The sequence below is a fragment of the Penicillium chermesinum genome (assembly GCF_028974085.1).
Source record: "Penicillium chermesinum strain IBT 19713 chromosome Unknown utg000009l:1.0-952002.0:1.0-954369.0, whole genome shotgun sequence".
In the NCBI taxonomy this organism is placed as follows: Eukaryota; Fungi; Ascomycota; class Eurotiomycetes; order Eurotiales; family Aspergillaceae; genus Penicillium; species Penicillium chermesinum.
Genome location: NW_026695319.1, coordinates 845588 through 869452, shown reverse-complemented (window position 1 = coordinate 869452; position 23865 = coordinate 845588). Strand labels below are relative to the sequence as shown.

General features: G+C 54.1%; 10 protein-coding genes across 10 annotated transcripts; 8 read left to right on the top strand and 2 right to left on the bottom strand.

Annotated features, from left to right (window-relative positions):
- Nucleotides 1-1394: 1394 nt before the first annotated feature.
- Nucleotides 1395-3254, top strand: N7468_010787 (putative amino acid transporter; the record flags this gene model as incomplete). Its single annotated transcript, XM_058480082.1, has 3 exons — nucleotides 1395-1577; nucleotides 1625-2702; nucleotides 2764-3254. 3 exons carry the CDS (start codon nucleotides 1395-1397, stop codon nucleotides 3252-3254), a joined length of 1752 nt encoding a protein of 583 aa, XP_058325605.1.
- A 1729-nt stretch (nucleotides 3255-4983) lies between these two features.
- Nucleotides 4984-5987, top strand: N7468_010786 (uncharacterized protein; the record flags this gene model as incomplete). The annotated part of the gene is made up of 4 exons (XM_058480081.1): nucleotides 4984-5094; nucleotides 5314-5435; nucleotides 5582-5681; nucleotides 5730-5987. Exons 3-4 carry the CDS (start codon nucleotides 5589-5591, stop codon nucleotides 5985-5987), a joined length of 351 nt encoding a protein of 116 aa, XP_058325604.1. The 5' UTR covers nucleotides 4984-5094; nucleotides 5314-5435; nucleotides 5582-5588.
- A 1510-nt stretch (nucleotides 5988-7497) lies between these two features.
- Nucleotides 7498-8046, top strand: hel10 (putative high expression lethality protein Hel10; the record flags this gene model as incomplete). The annotated part of the gene is made up of 2 exons (XM_058480080.1): nucleotides 7498-7739; nucleotides 7806-8046. 2 exons carry the CDS (start codon nucleotides 7498-7500, stop codon nucleotides 8044-8046), a joined length of 483 nt encoding a protein of 160 aa, XP_058325603.1.
- Nucleotides 8047-8594: 548 nt separating this feature from the next.
- On the top strand, nucleotides 8595-9752 carry N7468_010784 (mitochondrial 37S ribosomal protein uS2m; the record flags this gene model as incomplete). Its single annotated transcript, XM_058480079.1, has 3 exons — nucleotides 8595-8625; nucleotides 8691-8891; nucleotides 8953-9752. The coding sequence occupies 3 exons, from the start codon at nucleotides 8595-8597 to the stop codon at nucleotides 9750-9752; spliced, it is 1032 nt and encodes a 343-aa protein (XP_058325602.1).
- Nucleotides 9753-10048: 296 nt separating this feature from the next.
- Nucleotides 10049-12594, bottom strand: N7468_010783 (putative alpha-glucosidase; the record flags this gene model as incomplete). Its single annotated transcript, XM_058480078.1, has 2 exons — nucleotides 10049-10375; nucleotides 10414-12594. 2 exons carry the CDS (start codon nucleotides 12592-12594, stop codon nucleotides 10049-10051), a joined length of 2508 nt encoding a protein of 835 aa, XP_058325601.1.
- Nucleotides 12595-13389: 795 nt separating this feature from the next.
- Nucleotides 13390-15585, top strand: N7468_010782 (uncharacterized protein; the record flags this gene model as incomplete). The annotated part of the gene is made up of 12 exons (XM_058480077.1): nucleotides 13390-13915; nucleotides 13973-14070; nucleotides 14126-14188; nucleotides 14238-14290; nucleotides 14341-14412; nucleotides 14461-14574; nucleotides 14632-14899; nucleotides 14956-14977; nucleotides 15027-15124; nucleotides 15172-15236; nucleotides 15287-15322; nucleotides 15372-15585. 12 exons carry the CDS (start codon nucleotides 13390-13392, stop codon nucleotides 15583-15585), a joined length of 1629 nt encoding a protein of 542 aa, XP_058325600.1.
- A 607-nt stretch (nucleotides 15586-16192) lies between these two features.
- N7468_010781 (uncharacterized protein) lies at nucleotides 16193-18643 on the top strand (the record flags this gene model as incomplete). Its single annotated transcript, XM_058480076.1, has 11 exons — nucleotides 16193-16275; nucleotides 16328-16765; nucleotides 16822-16837; nucleotides 16904-17015; nucleotides 17075-17405; nucleotides 17454-17577; nucleotides 17632-17647; nucleotides 17700-17799; nucleotides 17852-17871; nucleotides 17924-18047; nucleotides 18112-18643. 11 exons carry the CDS (start codon nucleotides 16193-16195, stop codon nucleotides 18641-18643), a joined length of 1896 nt encoding a protein of 631 aa, XP_058325599.1.
- A 458-nt stretch (nucleotides 18644-19101) lies between these two features.
- On the top strand, nucleotides 19102-19356 carry N7468_010780 (uncharacterized protein; the record flags this gene model as incomplete). The annotated part of the gene is made up of 1 exon (XM_058480075.1): nucleotides 19102-19356. The coding sequence occupies one exon, from the start codon at nucleotides 19102-19104 to the stop codon at nucleotides 19354-19356; it is 255 nt and encodes an 84-aa protein (XP_058325598.1).
- Nucleotides 19357-20022: 666 nt separating this feature from the next.
- N7468_010779 (uncharacterized protein) lies at nucleotides 20023-22108 on the top strand (the record flags this gene model as incomplete). The annotated part of the gene is made up of 2 exons (XM_058480074.1): nucleotides 20023-20886; nucleotides 20918-22108. 2 exons carry the CDS (start codon nucleotides 20023-20025, stop codon nucleotides 22106-22108), a joined length of 2055 nt encoding a protein of 684 aa, XP_058325597.1.
- Nucleotides 22109-22440: 332 nt separating this feature from the next.
- N7468_010778 (uncharacterized protein) lies at nucleotides 22441-23649 on the bottom strand (the record flags this gene model as incomplete). Its single annotated transcript, XM_058480073.1, has 5 exons — nucleotides 22441-22471; nucleotides 22535-23163; nucleotides 23221-23357; nucleotides 23408-23419; nucleotides 23547-23649. The coding sequence occupies 5 exons, from the start codon at nucleotides 23647-23649 to the stop codon at nucleotides 22441-22443; spliced, it is 912 nt and encodes a 303-aa protein (XP_058325596.1).
- Nucleotides 23650-23865: the final 216 nt, after the last annotated feature.

Here is a 23865-nt window from a genome sequence, read left to right as displayed (position 1 = left end):
CGCAAGTAGCTCTTATCAAAGGATCGATCCAGCCGGGCATGCAAGACCCTGTAGATCAAGGCCGATCATGTGCGAGGTCGTATGAGTAAACGAGACGCTTGGCCTGAACTTTTCATCGCGGGCAAAGGAACTACAGTGAACAGGGTCATACGGTGTCTTTCTATCTTGGACCTGTTTCGACGTTACCGGTCACCTCGTCAGACCATCTACGTACGAAATGTTATCGCGTTGGGCCCCTCGAGGAGCGGAGGCTCCCTGTCAGCCGCACCAGCTCCACCGGGGCACTGGGGCACCAGGCGGCACGGTTACATACATTCAGCACACGCGCCGGCTGTCCGATCTTCGTATCAAGCTTTAGGCCTCCCAAAACAATTGGTTACGAGGGCACCGGCGTGCCAACCGGGCTCCCGAGCTATGGCGTCCCCCTAGTCTCTTTCCCTCGGGCTCAGGAGTGCACGAGAGGAGTTGTTTTCCCTGTCGCTGTGATCGGTGGGTGTTTTGCTGTCGCTGTGATCGGTGGGTGTTTTGCTGTCGCAATTCGCGCGTGAGATGAGCTGCCGCGACACCCGGGCTCAAGTCGGATCCGACCGCTTTTTTGCCTGTTCTTTCCTTCGCAGACTCGTGGGCGTGAAAACTGGAGCTTTTCATGTCGCCCAACATTCGGGCTGATCAAGCCTACTGGCCCACTGCCCGAGCCCCCCCCGAGCCCCGGACAGTGCAGAGCCTTCAGTCCACCTGGGCATGGGACGCGTCGCTTCCGTAAGCCCTCGAGGATAAGCACCACGCCGTCGGACTGTGGCGTCGGCTGATACCGCTTATTCTGTGATGATTCATCTCAGCAGCTGCTGAACCGTGGGCTGATGGCTTCTACGGACCGTCCTGCGCATTCCACGGCCGCTTGATTCGACAGAGGCTCCCCACATGGCGCACGCCACGGGTTTTTAGATGTAACCCTCTCCACTCAGGACCCCGCCCTCCGTCCACAACGTCCATTGACAATCCCCTAGAGTGCCGAAGCTGGCTACTCCAAGGCTTAAGCTGACTTGGCTTTCTGGGCACTGTCCTGGGGTTGCCTATGGAAGTCGAAAGGTTTTCATCTGCACTGGGAGAACGAGATCCAATGGAGAGGCCGATCCGGAATCAACTCCCCCAATGCCGCTTGCATCCCACGGTCTCATGTCTTATCGGTCACCCGTCGCAGTCCGTGGTGCGGAGAACCGAACGGGGAGCCCAATTGGCCAAAGGAACTTGCCTCCTCGTCCCCGACCAGACATGGTTTAGTCCCACTTGATCCGTATAAGATGAAAACGCCGGTCGCATGCGATCTTCCTGTATTGGGCGACTTTTTTTTTTTCCCCTTCCTCCTGGTAGAGTCCGTATCCTTTGTCCAGACCATGTCGCAACCAGAGAAAGTCGAAGTCGACGAGAAGACGCAGGATGTGAGTCCCATCTCTGTGGGGTCGCCTAAAATCGCCTCCACAGGGATTCTCCCGCATCACCGCGATCTCCACGATTCCAGTGTGACTTTCGAGGAGTACTACCACTATGCGCAACTCACCCGCGCCGAAGAAGATAATGTCACGAGCCCGGAAACCGGCATTCTGTCGATCATCTTCCCCCGAAGGGTGATGGGGGTGTGCAGCCGACAGCGGAAGACGTCACTGTCGATGCCTCGGCCATCAACACCAATGACCCATCTACCCGCGCAACCATCACGGAGGCAGAGTGGACGAATGCATCGCGGGCCCTGCGCACCGCATCCCGGGGAGCGATCTTCTACCTCATCACGACGGATATCCTGGGTCCGTTCGGTCTGCCGTATTCATTTTCCTCGATGGGCTGGGGACCGGGGATTGCCCTGTTTACTGTGTTCGCCGGTCTTGCTGGATATTCGGGATACTTACTCTGGGACACCTTCCTCGGGTTGGACTCATACCAGTTCCCCCTGCGCAGCTTCGGTGATATGGGCTTCCGTTTGTATGGCCCTTGGCTTCGTTACCTGTTCAACATCCTGCAAAGCATCCAGTTGATCCTCAACGTCGGTCTGATCGTCATCTCCAACGGCGAGGCTCTGTCGCAAGCCACCAAGTTCAAGCTCTGCTTCATCGTTTGCTGCTTGATCTGGGCCATTGTCGGTTTCGTCCTCGGCCAGGTCCGAACTCTGCAAAAGTTTGGATGGCTCGCTAACGCGGCTGTATGGCTGAACTTGATTTGCATGTTCATCACGATGGGCGGTGCTGCCCACTCCCCTCCCAACTACGCGGGTGCCAGCCAGGCTGCGGGTGCAGGTATCCCCAGTGGATTTAACAACAAAACCGCAACCCTGGTGGACCCCTTGGCCGACGGATCGTATCTTCCCGTCATGACCTCTGGTGGACTTCCGGATCCGAGCGACTTTGTTGCCTCTCTCACGGGAGCCATGCAGGCGGTGTTTGCCTATGGTGGTGCGATGGTCTTTCCCGAGTTCATGGCTGAGATGAAGCGTCCGAAGGACTTCTTGACTGGCATGTGGGCTGCGCAGGCTTTCATCTACTTCCTCTACATGCTCTACGGCCTGTTCATGTACGGCTACCAGGGCCAGTACACCATCAACCCTTCGTACCTCGGCATCAGTAAATACAGCGTTCAGACTGCCGGTAACGTGTTTGCCATGGTTTCTGCTGTGATCGCGGCTGGGTTATACGGGAACATCGGTGTGAAGGGTATGTTCCTGCGATTTTAGTTTCTGCCCGGTGAAATGTGCCAAGCTAACGTCTCCCGCAGTCATCTACAGCAACATCCTGGTGGACCTCTTCCGCTGCCCCCCCTTGACCACCAAGACCGGCAAGTTCATCTGGGTTGCTTTGATCCCGATCTACTGGGCTATTGCCTTTATCATCGCTGCCGCTATCCCCAGCTTTTCCGGTCTGACCTCCGTGGTCGCCGCATTCTGTATTCTGCAGTTCACCTACACCTTTCCTCCCATGCTCGCCTGTCTCTTCTGGCTCAAGAAGTACTCTCTTGCGGACGGAGAGGGATTCGACCCTTCTACCGGCGTAACCGTACGCCACGACGGTGGCGTCAAGCGCTTCGCTCGTGCTTTGACGAAGATGGGCATGAAGCGAATGTTCTTATTCGTGTTCAACGTCCTTTACTTCCTCGGGGCTTTGGCTCTTGCGGGACTGGGTGCTTACTCTGCTATCACGAGTTTGAAAACGGCGTACGCGACGGCGGTGACTACCTCGTTCACTTGCCAAAGCCCATTGGACGGTTAATGAGAGTACATATTTTCTCATCTGCTGCACATACCGAGTAGCCATGAGCAAGGGTTTACGGTTTAGGGGGTTCGGAGCCGATGTATAGTACCTGTTCTATTATATCTATTTGCAAAGAAGGCATCGCTATGTTGCACGTTCAAGTTGGCATTGGTATTTGAATTGGAGTTTCCCAGTCACTCGCACTATCTGCAGCTTTTCTTTCAGAATCCATAGCAGGCTCTCCGGAAATGGCGATAGCCCGACCCTGAGATTTATGGCGAAAATGGCCGTAAAACAATACGCGACGTACGATAGTTGGGTCCACTCGGACCAAGAGATCCACTGTCCCTGCAGGTGAGTTAGTAGATCCACAGTGTATAACAAGCAAGAAACTGCAGACCAGTTTCCTTGATCACAACGTAGCATTCCTGATCGTGCTTTACTCTCTTCCGAAGAAGCTAAAGTCTGGCTAGTACCCAGACCATGATTCCTGCGAAACATGTCGCTGATCTACAGGTCATGCCATGCGTGTTCATAGATGACCGGGTGATTTCCACGGTACGGTCCGACTACTGATCCATCAGCGGTCGAATCGTCGAGTGTTATTTTTTTGCATTCAGGTTGAGGGGCCACCTTAGCTCTACTGTGCTTCGGAATGATTTGTAGATTCCGACCCTGGCCGCAGAATACATGGGCGGCCGCGCCTACCGTTCCCCGTCAGGCCAATTTTCTTGTCCCTGGTGTTTTCGGTTTTCTTTTCTTTTTGGCTTGGATCACTAAGCCTGTGCATGAACTGAAGGGCAAGGTCTTCGGCTGCCTGCTCATTTATGAAACCGAGAGAGGCCAAAATGAGAGCCATTTTCGGAAATGGCCCCACCTGAGTTGGCTTGATTCTATGTGCCACGTCCCTTACCATCACAGGCAAACTAGTCATCCTGGTCCTGCTTATCTAGGGTCCCTCTCTTCCCCCCCCCCGTACGCCATGTCCTCAGGTTGTCTCTCCCAGCCAAGACACTTTGGTAGATACCTCACCTCTTACTGCCTACTGTTATATGATTCGACAACACTCAGCCCCTCGCAAACGAAAAAGCACTACCGACGTCTCGACCAACAAGTGCCTGGTCCGTTGTTTTGGGCGCTTCTTCTATAAATACGTACCGCGATTCTTCCGATCATGACACGGTTAGGTTGGGATCTCCTACGATAATCAGATTGCTCGGCTTCCATATAGGATTATATTGAAATAGTCCGATAGAGGGTGTTCTCTCTATATAGGTTACCAAAAGGGCCGGCTGTCGGTCCTGCGAGTGATATATAGAGAGCATCCCGATACTCCGTATGCACCTATTTCGATGCTGATGACTTGTGTTTCCGGCCAAGAGCTGGGTTAGATGATAACATATTAAGTAGACCTTGGGAACGTTGCCTTCCCAGATCTACCCCATAGAAAAACCGTGCCACCCGGAATGTAGAATGGCCTCAATTTAGCCGTTGTGGGTGAAACAGCCAGACAGACAAGCCCCAGTCGATCGGAACCCATCTGGATCTTTTAACTGGGCCGCGTTGACTTGATTACTATAGTATTCAAAACCCAGGCCAGGAGCATATTGTGTACATGATCTGAGTCTGCCTGCCGTGTTTGAGGGATTTGGAGATGAAAAGATTCACAGCACAAGTTCAAATTTCGACTTTGTATGCAACTACTTGCATATAGCCCTAGAGCTCCTATAAGATACGTCGGGAGCCTATGATGCCGCTGCTGAACGCCGAAGCTGCACCAACACAGCGACCGGTGCCGGGGTTGGTTCCCGAGCTCGATGCCAGTTGGGTTTCTGTCACATCGGGGCATAAGTTCAGGGTATGTTTGTCGCTCAGCTAGGGAAATTGGATGCTGATGGACCATTGGGAATGACCTTAAAGGAATCCGAGAAACGAGTTGTCCGATATCGCCTCTTTATCGTCCAGTGTTTTCGAGTATTAGTATGCAAATGGGCGACGATAACACAGCAAGAGCTCGGGACGGCGCGATAACGCCCTATTTGGGCCCAGTTACGGAGCGAACTGCTGATATTAATAGGGAGTGTATCTGGATGCTGTGCCTTCGGGAGAGCCTCATATTCAAGTTGCCAGCATCAGTACTGACCGCGGACCAGTTGAAAGATGCCGAATGGCGAGGAAGAGTAGCACAGGACGGACCTGGTAAGCCACACTACTTTCCACTCAGAAAATTATGCCATGCCAATGATTCTTGCACAATCCTTGACCTGTAACGCACTGATCCAGGCAGAACACATGCTGGGAGTAGCCCATTCAATCTACCCCTGCCGTGACTAATATACTCCCAGATGGTTCATGCTGATGCGCCGCCCGCTCCACAAGGTCCCTGTGGAGAACCGCGGAAAAATTTCTGATCTGATTAGGCGTCTAGGCTCTGGACATCGCGGAGTAGGTAAATTAGACTTCCGATATAGACGGCTGTTAAACATTTGTTAGGAAATCGCCCAAGGCACAAGTGATCGCAAAAGACACCAGTCCCATGCAGCCCTCATGGGTCTTGCCGAAGCCCCTGTTGATCGTGGAGAACTTCGAAGACTAGATGCACGAGACGATAGCTTTGATTTCACCCACGGCACGACTCCTAGCAGGGCCCGTCTCTCTCCTTCCCACCTGAATAACCGGGAGCCTAGTTCTGAGTTTTTCTTGTGCGTCGCCGAGTGGCCCGGCTTTATGAAAACTCTTACGACCACGTGAGACCGGGCGCGTGGTTTGAGGTCGAGGCGTATGGACTGAGATTGGGCTACGCAGGTCTTGGGAGTGGGGCGCGGAGCCCACTCGCATCTTCTAGGCGCTGGTGAAGAAGTAACGGAGAAATCAGCATCTGTTTGTTTACGCGGAAGAAGAAGTTGCGTTCCAAGTGGATGCACTGTAGATGTTGGACTGGACTTGTTGCAGAGTGGTTGTCTCCGGTCGCAAGACTTCTTTTGAGACGGAAGGGTAAGATTTCTCTTCGTGAAGCCATGAGGCATGACCAAGAGCGGATAGATCAACGATGTGTGATCGCCGTTTCGCTATAATGTCCCATTCAGCTCAATTCTATCGTGGTAGAAAAGGGAATTGTTGGGAGAATGGCGTTGTCGCTTTTCATGGTGTAACTAGAATATCTCAGAGCCGTAGCGCTGAATGACCGGGGGTTTAGGCCGAGCAGTCCGAACGCCGCAGACAGACCCCACCCTGCGGAGCAGACGTCAGGATCGTCCTCAACTGATCTTTCGTTGGCTAGTAAAAGGGATCGCTCTGGAAGGAGGTGAAACTGCTGACATCATGTCTTCTTAGCTCTCTACTGCGTAGGGCTGGCATGGCCCAAGGAAACCGGTCTGATGATTGATGCTCGCACCAATCGGGTGTGTTGTGCAGATCCTGTCATGCACATCTTGTCATCTGGAGCGATATCGCACGAGTGCCATGCATTGGCGATAAACGGCCGGAAGGTGTGTGTGGCTGTGCGGCCATAGGAGAGCGAACTGATAACTTCCCCAAGATGAAGGGTGAACGAAGTACCCGGGGCCCGGTATCATACCGCGTCGTTCGGAATACCCAAGTAGGCATGGACGCTGGCTGTTGCACTCGCCCCAACTCTCTCGTTCCCCCAGAGGCCTCGAGTCAAAGAATCTGAAGAAGGGAACAGCCACAGTTTGGGGCGGGGGGTGGCTTAGTTAGGCAACCAGAATTCGGAAAGAGATTCGATTGTAAATACGTACATGTACATACGGCTGTACGTATGGTATGTTTCTATTCTTGTTTGCAGTATGCGGAAGCATCCGAGGGCCATGGAATCCCTAAAGAACGCTTTAGAAGCTCCACTGCCGGCTTCCGGCATGCACTGCCCCAGGGGGAAGGGTGGACGGATTCTGTAGAGTGGACAGGAAGGCTCAGACGTGCATCGCCACAAATGAGCAAGAACAAGGCGATGGCGAGCTGTGGCGGTGCCTGCATTAGCCGCTAAACAAACCCGTCTCTAGGCCCCAATCTTGGCCCTGGAATACGCAGCCACGATGTAAGAGCGTGACAGGGCTGGGTTCCTGGGTTCGTAAAATCGCGCGGCACATGTGGGGGTCAGCCCTGTGGTCCGCTATCTTATATAAAGTGCGCCCTCTCTGCCCCTCCTTTCCTTGTCTCATCATCTCATCACCTCCCTCATCCCCAAGCCTCCAACAACTTCAAGTTTCTTCGTTTCTTTCACACGTCTTTCACATCTCCAACCATGTCCGGCTACGAGTACAACCAGCAGGGCGGCTACGGCCAAGGTTACCAGCAGCAGGGTGGCTACGGCCAGGGTTACCCTCAGCAGCAAGGTTACGGCCAGCAGGGCTATCCCCCTCAGCAAGGCTACGACCAGTACAACCAGCAACAACCGTACGGCGGCGGCTACCAGCAGCAGCAGCCCTACGACCAGAACCAGCAGTACGGTGCTCAGCAGCAGTACGGCCAAGACTCCCGCCAAGGGTATGTGGACCCCGCGCCCTGTGTCCTCCGATCTCACTTCCGAATAACAAACTGACTTTGTCATAGCTATGAGCAGCAACAACAGGAAGGTGCTCCCGGTGAGGCCCAGGAGGGTGAGCGTGGTCTTGCCGGTGCTCTTGCCGGCGGTGCCGCCGGTGGCTTCATGGGCCACAAGGCCAACCACGGCTTCCTTGGCACAATCGGTGGCGCCATCATTGGTAGCATCGCCGAGGATCAGATCAAGAAGCACAAGCACCACCAGCCCGAGGGTCCTCCCGGATACGGTCCCCCCCGGTGCTCCCTCTAGCAGCGGTGGCTTCTCCGACCAGCTTGGTGGCTTCTTCAAGCGCTAGACGCATTTTATGATACCTCAGCCCGATCGGTCTTCATGCCTTCATTGAATGTTTCTTTTTTCCCTCGCGTTGACCGGGCCCTATTGTTGACCGAGGTTTATGAATTTCCTTGTCTTATGTTTGCCCAGCTGGCATCTCTTACGGTTTTGTGCTTGCTTCTGCTATCCATAGCTCCTTCTGTGTATTATCTTAGCATTGATACCGAGAAAGAATCTCGATCGGATCTACGTTCTATTACCGTGATCGACGTGTATTGCATTGGTTCGTAATAAATTACTGCAAAACATGCTTGCCATCGTGCGGGGCAAGACGGCCCAGCCGGAATCGCCACAATCAGATTAGCGTCATCGATGCCTGAGAGGCCTGATATAGAATGCCCGACGCATGAGGCATGAAAGTATCCTGGGTGCCTCAGGCATTATGATGATCCGCCAAGCCTGGCAAAAGTTCACGGCTTCGAAATCGAACAACGTTGCTATCTAAACATCACGATTTCACCACCATGATTGTACGACAATTTGGTGTGCGGCAGAGTGAGTCTGAGTCATAGCCTTCTCCTCTATTGACGAGGGTAACTCTAACGGATTCCCCTTTCTAGGCCGCCAATTGCTGGCCCTGAGTCGCCGTGCTCCGGTGTCCGCTCGCTTTCTCTCAACAGAGACAGCAGTCGAAACACCGGTGACAAGCTCACCAGAATCCAGCGTTCCATCCATCAACTCACCCTTAGAATCGGGCTCCACCCAGTCCAAGCAGAGCCTGACCGAATCCGAGCAGCGCTGGCGAAAGTGGGAAGCTTCAAGTACGCGGATTCCGAGACTTTCGAACCCTCTATTCGCGCAACCGAATTAACACTCCTTCAGAAAATGCCTTCCACAAGCTCGGCTCCACAACCAAAGACTCCTACGAACCAGTGCCTCTTTCCGCCTCCGAGATCACCCTCGAACACCTTCTCGCCGCCGGTACACACATGGGCCATTCGACCTCGCGCTGGAACCCGCAGAACTCGCGATACATCTTCGGTATCCGCGAGGGTGTCCACATCATCTCCCTCGATGTGACCGCAGCCTACCTCCGCCGTGCCGCCAAGGTTGTCGAGGAAGTTGCCGCGCGAGGTGGCATCATCCTCTTCGCCGGTACCCGGAAGGGCCAGAAGCGGTCTGTCGTGGGTGCTGCGCACCTCGCGAAGGGATATCACATCTTCGAGCGGTGGATCCCCGGCTCGCTGACAAACGGCGAGCAGATCCTCGGACACTGCGAGACAAAGGTCGTCAATGCCTTCGATGAGGAGTTGCCCGAGTTCAAGAATGATCTGCAGGACCGGCCGGTTGTCAAGCCCGATCTGGTCGTGGTGCTGAACCCCTTGGAGAACGTCGTGCTGCTGCACGAGTGTGGGCTGAACAACGTGCCTACCATCGGTATTATCGATACCGATGCTGATCCCACTCGGGTGACATACCCCATCCCCGCGAACGATGATAGTCTGCGCTCAACGGACCTGATTGCGGGCGTACTGGGCCGTGCTGGGCAGGCGGGTCAGAACAGGAGACTGCAGGATGCGAAGGATGGCAAGTTCAGTTATCAGCCTGTTTCGGCAGACTGGTTGCGTCTGGATCCGTTTACGGGGATGCCACTGGAGGCGGAGCAGCAGAAGAAGAAATAAGGGGGTTGCTGTACTGGTATGTCTTCGATGTTTAATCCCGCGAGGCTTTGCATTCGAGCGTCAGGTTGTATTGTATAGATATCTAGGATCCTGGTGTTATATCACTGTGTATTATCATCTTGCTTGATTCATATAATTGCGCTTTTAAACAGATATTTCGTCACGTGTAGCGGAATCTATCCTCTGATTGAGACGTTGGGGGGAGCGCCTCCGAGTCTTAGGGTAACAGGTGCAAGTCTTTCTACGATAGATCTGTCTATTCTGTTCCTGTTCCGAGGTTCTCGTCTATATGCGCTCTACGCCTTGATGGTGAACACCATTCGGCCTCGCTCATCGGGCCCTTTCACAATAACTTCCTGACCAGAGCTGCTCACCACACGGCGCTGATCCCCATGATGCAGAATGATATCGAGATCCTTCCAAGCAGGAACGAAGCCGCTGCTCTCATCCCGCTGGAAGTCCACCAGCACCTTCTCCATTGTGGAACTATAGCTGATAGTATAGCTCGAGATCCCGGGATGCAAGGAGATACCATCGTCCTCATACCAAGTATTCTCAAACACATTGCCATGCGACGTACCTTTCGGAGGAAAGATCTCTACCCCCCGGTAATCGTCAAGCTCCTTCACCCCCAACGACGCCGCGGTCTCGTCCCCGGTACCCGGGTGTGCACGCTCTTGCCCACGGGGATCGCACCGCCGATCTTTGCAACGAGAGGGATACTATCGCACCACGCGGCCGGAATCACCGCCCACTGGCCCGCCGCGAGGTAGTTGTACGGGGCGTTGATATTCACGTAGCCGTAGTCAAACACCTCGCCAGCCTTGCGCGGCAGATACATCCGCGCCTCGTCCACGCCAGGCTCGTAGACGCCACCAACGAGAATGCTGTCGCCAAACCAGAACTGCTCATCACCCGCCTTGAGCTTCTTGCTCCACACCTCCGGGTCCGTCTCGTAACCCCAGCCGACCCAGCGCTGGGCCGGCGTCGCCGTTTGATGGCTGGCGAGGCCGAGGGAGTAGATGTATGGCAGGATCTCGTAGCGGCGCTTGATAGCGGCGCGCACGAGAGGCGTGATCTCGGGGTATTGCCATACTTCGATCACATCCCCAGTGTCGCTGTTGTCGGGGGATGTCTTGAAGCAGTTGATCGTAAACCGGATCGAGTGGCACCCTAGTTGGATCCAGCGGAGGAGTAGTTCGGGGGACGGCTGGGGCCCTTCGAACCCGCCGATGTCGTGACCTTCGTATTGCAGGAGAGACATCCCGGAGTTCAGGGAGAGCGCGTTCGATCCCTTCATATCCTCCCAGCTGGTGACGTTGTCGCCACTCCAGGTGCTGCAGGCGTACCGCATGGTGCCGGGGGTGGCGCTGCGGGTGAGGATGAATGGTCGATACTTCGGTTCTAGGGCGAGCATGGCATCGTGCGAGGACTTGCCCATCAGTTCAGTGTGCAGGGCCCGGCCCCATTGCCCGACGGTATTGGGGACGCTGGTCTTCGCGGTTGCAGATACCATGGAATCATCCAGGGCTAGTGTCCAGTCATCGTTTGGCAGGGTGTACTCGTTGTTATCATTCCACATCCCATCGATGCCCACCGCCTTCAGGCTCTTGCATCCATCGAACCACCACTTGAATGCTTCCTCCGAAGTAAAGTCGACGTGGCATCCATCGCCGCCGGTGGCTCCTCCCGCGCTCCAGAGACGCATATAGCCCGGCTCTTTGGTATCCGGGTCCTGGAAGAAGCCACGGCTATCGATCAAGCGCTGGAAGTCTGGGTGGGAAGCCAGGGTGAAGGGTTTGATGTTGGTGATGAGACGGATCCCCTGCTCGTGCATCTTGTCGACCCATTCTTTGGGGTGGGGGAAACGGTGGTAGTTCCAGCTGAAGACTGTCCGGACTTTGGATTCTTCCGAAATTGAGTATCCGGAGCTCATCTGATGCCCGGAGCACGGGATGCCCTCTCTCTCCAGCCGCTCTGCGAATTCCAACAGAGCTTGGCTGGCACGCGGTTCATCCAAAGCACTATACTTGTAGCCGCCAGAGACATACCCGTAAGCCCAGCGAGGAACAAGCAAGGGGAACCCAACCAACTGGGCGTATGATCGAACCACATCTTTGAGTGTTCTCCCCACAATCATGTACTGCTCTAGTCCACCATAGTCCTGGCGATAGATCTTGAAGTGTCCCCACAGACCATCAATCTCCGACCCAACAGACCACGAGCCTCGTCCATGCGTGGTCGAGAACAGTGCTATACACCCTTGCGGTGTCGCCTTGATCAGCAGGGGGATATGCTTGTAAAGCGGATCGGACTTGTAGGCATCATATCCGAAGCAGTCGGTGGCTGAGAGCTGGAACGAACGGCCCGTGAGGTCCATCGGCGCAGCCTTCTCTCCGAGCCCTACGTGGAGCGCCTCACGGTCGTGGACTGAGTAGTATGCCACACCAGTGCCGTCTGCGACGTATGAGCGAAGAGGTAGATCACAATGGAGAGGCTGGTCCGATCCTGTCCAGGCGAGAGAGACGACCGGTGTCTGGTCCCACTCCACCGTCGCTGTGACCCCGCCAATCTCCATCATCTTTGAGGTTTCACTGCTCTTTGAAGTGATGTTCACATCATGGAGGTTGACCTCGGGTTTGGTCACGCTGGGGTAGGGAGGTAGGGCATGGTCGGACGAGGTGAAAGTCACTCGGAAGAGGTTTTGGCGGATGGCCTCGAAAGAGAAGTCGAACGGCGTCTTACTCTTGGTGGTACTCCGTAGGTGAAGCGTAGTCTCTTGCTGTGAAGCGGACGGGACAAGTTGGTACCCACGAGGGCATTGTTCCTTTTGAGGAGACATTGTGCACCTAGTTTTCCAAATTGTTCACGTGAAGAGCCCCCGAGACGAAAACCATTTGAATAGAATAGAATTTATCAGGACAGGAATAATATTTGTATTGCCGGGTACAGGGCTTCCCCTCATGACTACGCCCAATACTCTCCTGCTTGACGCGGGGCGACACGATGCATCGGAGATCGGGAGCCAACCGCGAACGGTCGCACTTCGGCTCTCTGAGTCCCAAGAACAATAGCTCCGCAATGTCATCGAGCGGGAGATAGCCATGCCTTGTGACGCGTCCAAGCGTCGGTCGAAACCTCCTCAACCCGTGCCAAAAGACGATGTGGGGAGAATTCAGACTGAATCCAGACAAAACTCGGACAGAATCCGGGGATTCCCCACTTCCCCAGACCAAGTCGTCCCGGACTTGGCATCCGATCGCCGACGACTAGACTGTATCCAGCAGTCTGGGGGATCTCTTGCACGTGTGGCGCTCATGGCATGCAACCTGGGGGGGCACCATTGGTTCGGCAGTTGGCCATCTCATGATCTCGCCGGGTAAACGCTGGAGGGCGTGCGGATTCTCAGCTGCCGCTGCCACGGCGGGGGAGATATCATATATGTTGCTTCCCCACGGGGGTTGGTCATTCTCCCTGCGGAGCCTCTTCCTCTCAGAACCCAGTGGGAGAACCATTTGAATATCCGATTTACTTGGGAACTCCGTTGTTTATTTTAAAGCTCTATTCTTGGTCACGCTGGGAGGTGCTGCTACCGTTACCTATCATACCTTTCGCCAATTTGCTCGCTGCGTTAAAGATGGCGCAAGCAGAGATTTTGCAAGCAAAAACCGACCAGGAGGAGTTTGTGGAGTCAATTGAGGATGAGCCATCCAAATCGCCCTCCAATGACCAAAATGGACACCCCAAACAGGACCAGGCCCTGCAGCTGATCGAGGAGGTCGGCTACTCGACCATCCTGACCCCCGAAAACAACAGACGGGTGCTTCGCAAGATAGACCTTCGTCTTTTGCCGATCTTACTGGCGATTTACTTCCTCCAGCAGCTCGACAAATCCACGCTCTCTTTTGCGTCCGTCTTTGGTCTCGTGGAGAAGACCCATCTTCACGGACAGATGTATTCGTGGCTAGGCTCGGTTGTGTATGTGGCCCAGCTGGTCTTTCAGCCGCTGGTGTCCTACGTTTTGGTCAAGGTACCCATAGGGAAGTTTCTGGCTGTGTCAGCACTTCTTTGGGGTATTGCTCTGTCGTGCATGACGGCCGCGAATACGTTTGCTGGGTTGATGGTCTGTCGACTGTTTCTTGGGATCTTCGAGGCGGGAATTGGTATGTCCCCTGAATACCGTGTCTGGCTACTTGCACAAGTCTAACGGATGACTCCAGCTCCTGCATTCATCGCGGTGACACAAATGTGGTATCGACGTCGAGAACAACCCGTAAGGCTGGGATCTTGGTATGCGATGAATGGCGTGGTGAATATGGTAAGCCGGGAGGGTATTCGGTTTGACTGGTACATCATTAACACGGAAGGTACAGTTTGGCAGCTTGATCACGTACGGACTAGGACACATCCACTCTTCCGTATTCGAGCCGTACCAGGTGAGTATTCTTTCGATGTCCTGGGTTACTGCTTCTTAACGCCGTGCAGATCATCTTTCTATTCTTTGGCTTGATCACAATCGGAGTCTCCGTCGCCGTCTTGTAGGTTCGTCTGTGCTGGGAATGGATCAGCTGCACTAACCAGCACCTAGCGTGTTCATGCCCGACTCGCCCATCCAGTCCAAGTTTCTGGCCGAAGAGGACAAGCTCGTGGCGATCGAGAGGTATTTCATTCTACCGGCTTTGTGAATCTGTCTAACCCCGGCCTGCAGACTTCGAATGAACCAGCAAGGAATCGAGAATCACGAATGGAAATGGGATCATGTGAAGGAGGCTTTCCTGGATCTCAAATCCTGGCTATGGTTTGCTTTGATGATGTCCATCTCGTGAGTCGAGTCACCCCATTCGTGAAAGCTCACACTAACGCTTCTGGTCGCGCATAGCATCCCGAGTGGTGGCATTACAACTTTCGGCCCACTGATCGTCAAGTCCTTCGGTTTCAATGATCTCAATACCATCCTTCTCAACGTTCCCTTCGGGGCGGTTCAACTCATTGCCACCATGGGTGGCGCTTGGCTCGCGACTGCTTGGAGGATGAAGGGCCCTGTTTTGGCCCTGCTTTGCCTTCCGCCTATCGCCGGCTGTGTGATGCTTTTGAAAATCCCGCATGACCACGCCCACAAGGGACCTCTGCTAGTTGGTTACTATATTGTAAGTGGGTTGCCGACTTCTTGTGCCAGCTCGCTGACCACTCGCCCTGCTCCAAGATATCTGTCTATCCGGGGATTAGTAAGTTGCAGATGCTCCCTTTCAAGCACATGTCGATTAATGAATATAGCTCCATTGATCTACTCCTGGTCTGCCGGTAACACGGCTGGGGAGACTAAGAAAAAGGTCACCACTGGGATTTTCATCGTGGGGCAATGCGTGGGCAATGTAGGACAAATCTTGTTCCCCGGCGAACTAGACTGACAGGGCTATAGATTATTGGGCCCACGCTCTACACCACAGATGAGGCGCCGCTGTACAGACGTGGTCTTCTCTCCAAGTAAGCAGACAAAACTTCGACGACCGACGACTCCGCTGACTCTGAAACAGTCTCGCTCTTTTTTGCGTCTTGGTCTTTTTGATCCTGTAAGTTTTCCAACCTTTGGTGAAGACGCCATTGCTGACAAGCCATGAGACTCAATATGTTTTATCTATCCGTTCTCAACAAAAAACATGAGAGCCAGCGCGTGGCACATGGAAAAGACGCCAAAGTGGTCGACCACTCCATGTTTGCTGTCGGCGCTATTTCCAGTGACAAGGAGGGGGTGCCCGTGCAGCAAGTAGCCGATGACAATGCCTTCAAAGACCTTACGGATTGGCAGAATGAGGATTTTGTGTATGTATATTAGGAGATTTGCCGCTCTCTTTTGGGAGCTGGAGAATTAGTATGCAGCTACTTAGGTTGCTTTGATGATGCTAGCGCCGGGCGTATAGCACTCTGGATCCACGTCGAGCCTTCGGAACCAACCTCTCATGTATCAGTAACGTGGCTTTTCAGTAGCCCCGAGCAGTGTAAATTCGTTCATGCCGTAGTGGGGGTGTCCTTGTATCGACGGAATTTCCCTGTTGTGGTCTAAATTGGCGTCGAGCTGTCAAACTCCCCGGTGGGCCCAGCCGGAGCAACAGCCGAACCCCGCGTTTTCTCCTTTTGCGTCTCACCAAATCATCCGACGAGCGAAACCCGGTGAGATTACACAATGCCCGAGGACGAGTCGTTACAGGTAATACCAGCTCCAGCTGGGAAGAAGCGTATCCCTGTATGTGGCCTACCGAGCTGTTGGACGAGCTCCTAACCAGCTTCCCCTGCCCAGAAAGCATGTAGTGCGTGTCGCCAGTCAAAAGTGAGTGTAACATGAGAAGACCACTTGCTGTTAGATAGATCTGATAATGGCCAAGGTCAGATGTGATGGGGACAAGCCTTGTGGGAGGTCTGTATGATTGGCCATTCCAGACGCCATGCGATTTGCTGAGGATACCAGATGCCAGAAGCTTGAAAAGCAATGCGTATTCTTTGAAATCCCCAGAGACCCGGTCTCAGCGTACGTTTCTGCAGCTCTCAGGGGATCAAACGATTTGACTGATCCGTGATAGGAGGCTCGAAAGCGTAGAGTCCGAGATTCAAAGTCTACGACATCAGCTGGCCGAAGTACGGCAGCTTTTACAGCAGGGGAGTATTGCAGAGGCACCTCCTAGCCAAGAGCTAGAACCTACGATACGGCACCGTGAATATGATCATCAAGAGATATCGGCACCAGTGCACCCCATGTACGATTCTCACCGCGGAAGCTTGGGCCCCATGACCATTCCGGAGACTGCTGCCCCTCTAGGAGACTCGGCGTACTCCTCACGCGTACCAGCTATTTCGCCGATGCAAGGACGGATTGCGTCGTCTTATGGCTCTTCTGACCAGCTCACATCACGACCCCCTAAAAGGAGGCGGTCGGCTTTTGAAGTCCGCGAAGAAGCCGTGGAAGACTTTATCGACACGGGTCTCATCACTCTAGAGGATGCTCTTTCGCATTTCAATACGTCAGTTCTCCCGTAAAGCTCCTAACACGGGAATGTGTGCTAAACTCAATCTCCAGCTTTTTCCAAGGCTGCGTACGTACCTCCACAAGGGTACCAGCTCAAGTGGCCACTGCTAAACGCAATATAATATGCGAATAGGATAGGTTTATCCCGATCTTTGATCCCCATTTCGACACATTCAACTCTGTGCGGTCTCGTAGTAGCATGCTCTTGAATGCAATCTGTACGACTGGGTGTATGGTTGAGACAAGTACGTATGCCTTGCACTGGGCCTTCCTCCTGTATCGCGGGCTTACTTGGAGTTACTAGGAGCCAGCGAACCGAAGTCGGAGATGCTTCATGCAGAGCTCAAGAAATGGATCAACGTGATCATTCAAAACAAGAGGTTCAACTGCCTGGAGTCTGTCCAGGCAATGCTGGTGATCGCTTGTTATTCTGCGGAGCGCCTGCTGATCCTGTCGTTTGCGACCCGAATGGCAGTGGACCTTGGCTTGCATGAAGCATTTGAGGAGCTCACGGAGAAGATCGCAATTCGAAATGACCAGGATGTGTACGGGACTAGTGGCGTTGACGATGAGCGCGAGCGGGTATTGATGCGTCAATCACGGACATGGTTCGGTCTTCTGGTGCTGGAACATATGTAAGCTGTTGAGCATCTAATGGAGTGACCGGCCTAATCAGAAAGAAGCTTTCGCGTTGATGCAGGCAAACCTCCCGGCATCCACCTGGTTGGAAACCCCCGTCGCTGCAGGTCCCTCTTAGGCCATTCGTCAACCACCGTCCTCGACCTGCGGCTTCTTTCCCAAGTGGAGGTATGTTTATTGCGCAACCCTTCGCAGAGGAGTGCGGACTGACTTTCACGACAGCTCAATATTCTGCGAGGTATATCATTATGCCTTCTGTACAAGGGCCGTGGAGTTGACAATTAGCGCAGCCGCAATCAACGACACGCTAGGGTCAGGTAGATCGCTTGATCATGAGAGTATATCGGACTTTGTACATGACATGAAGGTAGATCTGGATCTCTGGTTTGAGTATGCCGTCTTCGATTCTCTCGACTTGGAACTTTCGCTGACGACTTCTTAGTGACTGGCTGCGTATCATCGGTATTCTCTGAGCTCAAGCCGTCTCGGTGTTTTGTGCACTGACCCATAGTAGAAGGATCAACAGTTGCACGCCCGGAAAAGCCATACCTGCTAGCCGCCATGCGGATACAGAAATGCTGGGCTGAGATGATGCTCAATTGCAAAGCCCTTCGGGCCATGGATGTACAAAATGTTGCGTAAGCATCTTATGCATGTCCAGCTCGTCCTGCTCTGCACAGGCTAACCTTGAAATCATGCCAGGGCCATGTCGTCGGCTGAGCGAACCATCCTTTTGACAGCGAAGTCAAGTGCCCGCCGCCACCTCCGTCTGATGATAGTGGAGCCGGAATACTACTTGGCGAGCCTCAAATACGCCATGGATTTTGTCTGGGCTAAGTGCGCATTTTCCTTTCTTCTCCTTCTCAAACTATCGCGTCTCCTTCCCGAGCGGGCTGAGGAGCATCAGCAGCTCCTCGAGCAAGGGAATCGACTCGTCGATGAGCTGGGGAAGACTGGGCCGGGCTCGAATCAAAGCGGCGCGGGCAACATCTATCTTCAGATTCTCAAAGTGAGCATCGAGAAGTATGGCCGCGCATTGCAAGAGGCTCAGCAGGCCAGTACTGGCGGGTCCACCGGCACATCGCCATTTTGGGAACTTTTTGACGCGCAGGCCGATCTGCAGTGGTTTGTCCCCGAGCAGTTTGTTTCCGAGTGGGACTTCCCCGGGCTGAACTTGTTTTACTTTCCGACTGCCTGGCAGGATTCCTTTGGGGATTTTTCTCGAGCCATGTGACTTGTCGCGCGAATGACGAAAAAGAGCAAACATCATCCCCGGAGGCTCTAAGATGACGGGCCATCCGAATCGACGTCCTTGCTCGTGTCTTCGTCAAACGCGAGCGAGATTCTGTTTGCTCATCCGAGGCGCCAACTTGAGGAAGCTCCCGCTTGTATGTAGAATATCAAAGTCCCCCAGAGTCTCTCGACACTCTTCCATTCTACCATTGCTACTTTTCATCATCATTGCTTTTTAACCCAGGGAAACCGGTGAGTACTCTAGTCTTTCATAATAATGGCCTAGATGGTTCTAACCCCCCACGGGCGACTACTAAAGCTTCTTGAAACATCATGTCGAGTTCCTCTTCTCACACCCTCCTGCCCGAGGACAGCTCCCCTGCCACGTAAGTGCTTAGTGATTGACATTGTACACAATGTTGCTACTTCTGCAGGGCGGAAATCGGGTCCTAACACATAATGTGCAGCAATATCACCACGCGCGCAGAAGAGCATATGAAGATGCTGGTTGCCCAATGGGCAACCAATGACCAGGCCTTGTGTGACATCGCTGCGGCCATAAGAGACCTCAAGCAGAGGCGTGGGGAGATTATGCAACAACAGCAAGCTATTGTTGCTGCTATGAACGAAACCCACGATCACCTCCAAGCTCTAGCCGACAATAAATTTGCAGAAGATCTTGAAAATCTCGTTCTGCACGCCCTCGACCCCTAGAGGTTGGGCGCAGGATTACGTGACCACGGGGATGGACCCGTGGACAAGAAATTGCTTACGTTGCTTTGAAGTTCTGGCAAAATTGTGTATTTGGGTGTCGCCAGCCCCCGCTGGTGCATAGATTGATTAGGATAAAGAAACCACTGGAATCAAAATGTGCGTCTGAGCTTCTGACCTGACTTCTGTAATGGCGTAACTGGGTCGCCAACCTTCTCGGCGCTGAAAGAGGCAACTGAGTAATGCGACCCAGTCCTGGGAAATTCTTCCTTCTGCACGCGAGGGCCTCCAACCACCGGATGTCACTTGCCCCCCCTCCTGCCCCTTGCACCGTCCACTATTCCACACCGGGAACGCCGGGATGACCCGTGAAGAGAGACCTCCTTCAGCCTATGAGGCCATGGCTCTGGCCATGGCAGGGCCTGTGCAGCCGGCGGAAGATGCCTGCCAGACCATCGTGCCCGCATATCTCGGGCAAAATATGTGGATCCTGTCCCAATGAGGCTCTGGGACGGATGCACCATGAAGAAGGCCATTCTTCGAAGAGAGAATACGCGTGGGTGTGTCGTCCACGCCTCGCGTGTCTAAAGCTTAAATGCCACCTGGGCGTAGCATGGACCGGTGGACCTGGCCGATTGCACCTCCAAATGTTCTCACCGGCCCTCTATAATGCCAACCGAGCGGGATATCCCTTCACTGTCCGACCTCGAAGGAACCCCGACGGAGTACCTCAAGTCACCGCAACGATTGAAGGAATGGTCTCTGGAGGCATGGGGCTACACCGTAGCCAGCGGGGCGCTGGCATCAATCTCGATCTTCTTCATCAACGTCGTCACGCTGATCGCCATTTGCAGCCGGTACCCCATGTCTCTCGACCAGGGCATCTTCTTCCGAGGCGATTGCAAAATGTCAAGTCTCATCACCAAAGTCGCGCACGTCGTGATCAACATTTTGAGCACGATCCTCTTGGCATACAGCAATTATACCATGCAGTGTTTGAATTCACCAACGCGGAAGGAGGTGAACGAGGCGCATTCCCGGTCCCAGTGGGTACATATTGGCACCGCCAGCTTCCGCAACCTGAGGTTCATTTCGAAATGGAAAGTATGTCTGTGGGTGTCCCTCGGGGTCAGCTCGTTTCCGCTCCACATGATTTGGAATTCCGTGGTGTTTGAGACCAAGAGTACCTACGGCTACCTGGCCGTTCAGGTTTCGAAGGACTTTTTGCACGGGGCGAGCTGGACCATCCCCGAGCCCTCGAATGAGACAGACTGCGTCTATTGCAATCAGTACCCAGGGATCATCCACGAACTTCAACAGCAGGTCCAACACGATGATCTCGAACGGCTCCCGCCCCATGAATGTATGGATGCCTACTTTTCAGGTGCGCTGTTCGACCGGAGCCACCTCCTTCTCGTGGTAGAGGGCAACCGAACCGCGGACGCGGTGCTGGCCATTTTCGAGAACTTGGACTGGGATGGGGGCTGGATGCGCACACAGCGTCTGTCCAAATGGGCATGGTCCCCCGGCACGGTGGACGGGGACGATTGGTATTTGACGTCAGAAACCCCCCGACATGGGGGCCCCGGCAGATCAACCGATCCTGGAGTGTCACTCGCAGCGCCATGCGGAGAACTGCAAGGCCAGCCTAGCGCCGGCGTTCCTCATGACCATCATTATTTGCAATGCCGTCAAGGCGACCTGCGCGCTGTTGGCTCTGCATATCACGAAGAAAGAACCGCCCTTGTGCACCACCGGGGATGCCATTCAGTCTTTCCTCCAAGAGCCGGACGCCTACACCAAGAACTGCTGCTTGGTCGCCAAAAGGGGTCGCTCTCAGCGATTGAGCCTGCGGCCGTTCAAGAATGCCGATGTCTGGACCGGCGAGCGCGACCGCTGGATTACAGCGATCAACAAATGGCAGCTGGCGGCATTCATTATAGCGTTGGCTTTGCTGCTTTCGGCGGGGGCCACGTCTTTCTTCGGTGCCCCCGGGTCCCTGGAATGGCAGGATGCTGGACATCATATGGCCTTCTTTAACTCCTACACGTTCCGACGGTGGCCAGAGACCGGCTACGAATTGCGAGGGAAGAGCAACTTGACCGGCTTCGTCATTGCGAACATCCCTCAGGTCTTGGTCTCCTACGTCTACCTGGGACTGAATAACATGATGACCAAAATGCTGTTGATGGCGGAATGGTGTGGGTACGCCGCCGGCTCCAAGAAGCCCCCCAAAGGACTTCGAGTCTCGTCGCCGGTGGCTGAAACCAAGCAGCGATCCACCTATTTCCTCTCCGTGCCCTACCGCTGGAACATACCGACAACCATCTGTATCATCACGTTGCATTGGCTGGTTTCCGAGGCGTTCTCCTTTGTGCAGATTGACATTCGCTCATCACCGACCCATATGGATACTTGGAACTACATCCTGGTGTTCCCGGACGCCGTTGAGCTGGTCGTAGCGCCTATCTGCTCTTTCACGGTGCTCATGATGATCATGATCGGCCTTTGCAAGAAGTTTCCCGGCACGATGCCCTTGGCTGCAGGCTGCAGTGCGACAATCGCTGCGGCGTGCCAGCCTTTGCCCCCTCGCGACGGCTCACACGCCGCGGGATCATTTCCGCATAATCTGGCTTATGAAGCGCTGAAATGGGGCGTCGTTGAAAGTCCCAGTCCGGATAATAATGGGAGGGGGCATGCGACATTCAGTGCAGACCATGTCACCCCCTTAGAGAAAGGAAAGATGTATGTGTAATGTAGATAGGCGTTCGGGTCATTCCCTAGAAGAATTGGATATGTAAAAGGCTTTTAATGTGATTCGAGATTCAAGCCCGGACGCGTCAAAGTCATGATCACCAGACTCCCACTTATAGGTCTCTTGTCTTCGCCTATGAGGTGCCGGCATAACATGACTCAGAGCATGCCCAGGGGGCTAGGATCTTGTCTATATACAATGACTACGCCTGGTCTCCTGGTCTCTAGAATTGTCTTGGAACCGTATGCAGGTATCGATCAAAATCCGATCATGGGTCGGAATACGATGCGTGAGTTCATAATAAAGCGATTCACTTTCCAAACCGAAAGTTCTTAGCCCAGGGCCTTCATGGTAAGTTCAACACTATGAAGGATGTTAGTAAAAACATCAGATCACGCATGGTCACAAGTCTGCGGAGACACTTACACAACAAAAGTTCCAGCGGAGACGGGCATAGCCCTCAGCAAAGTCGGGCCGATGCCCTTCCAGAAACCACCCAAGCCCTCGATCGCGTAGGTCTTCTTGAAGCAGTCACGCATGCTGTTGTACTTCTGGTCCTTCCCGAACCCGTCGGTTTGCATCTTACTCTTGACCACATCGAACGGGTAACTAGACAACCACAGCGCCTCACCAGCAAGACCACCGTAGGTGGCCACCTTGACAGGGGAGATATCCTCGCGCTTGATGTTGTTGCGCTTGGCGTCTTGGTTCATCATGAACTCGAACGCAGCAAACCAGCAACCGTAGGCTTGGGCCTCGCGCAGAATGGTCACGGCCTGGCCACGGAAGACTCCATTGAGGACTCCATTGTGCGCGGCCAGCTTCTTGATGCAGTCAATGGGACCGGAGTACAGACGGCCTGCACCGTGAGGCTGGGCTTGCAGACGAATACGGACGTGCTCGATGGGATTGGAAAGCACCGAGTTGGTGATACCTGCAAACGAACCGGCGAGCCAGTACTGGCCATACGAAAGGGTGGCGTCGGCGTACTTCTTCTTGTTGAGCTCTTCCAGACGGCGGCGGGCGGCGTGGTATGCGCCGAATTGCACGCTGACCTGTTATCGAATCTAGTCAGCGAGGCCCAGGGTGGGAAAACGCGCGTGAAGACTGACACAAGCACCAATTCCGATCAAAGGAGTCAGAGTTCCCTTGTAGAATGCCGTGGGGCCTTCTTTCTTGAAGATCTGGGTCGCAGCATCCAGCGCGCTCTTGTACTGGCTTGTCGTCTGCAAGCGCACCTTCACGATATCTAAGCGGGGGTTAGAAGCATGTCGTGCGGGGTAAGTCGATGGTACACACCGAAAGGTTGACCTAAATCATAGCTAGTTAGCACCAGATTCACTCCGCATGGAGCGTCAAGCCCCAATTGACCGCCACTCCAGCACCAAAGCACTCGATAGCATCCCCGGGGTCTGAGAGCTCCGCGGTGAGCACTTACCCAGCAGGACCTGCGCAACTCCGCCCGTAGCACCAGCGACCAAGTCTTTGACGACCCGGAGCGAGTCAGCCTCCTCGATGTCTTCAAAAGCCTCGTATTCCATTGTGCGTGAGTGGAGAGTGCAGAGAGGAGTCAAAGACGACTTTTATCTCTTCAGGTATAAGAAGCTTATCGGCCAATGTCGCGATCGAGACGCTCATTCGCCTAAAGCGCCGACCTTTTGCGGGAAAACGGGGGGGCTCGACGGGGGCGGAGAGCCGGTTGGACCAATCAGAGCGGCCGCGTTGGGGCCCTCCAGTTTTGCAGCGACTTTGCCGTC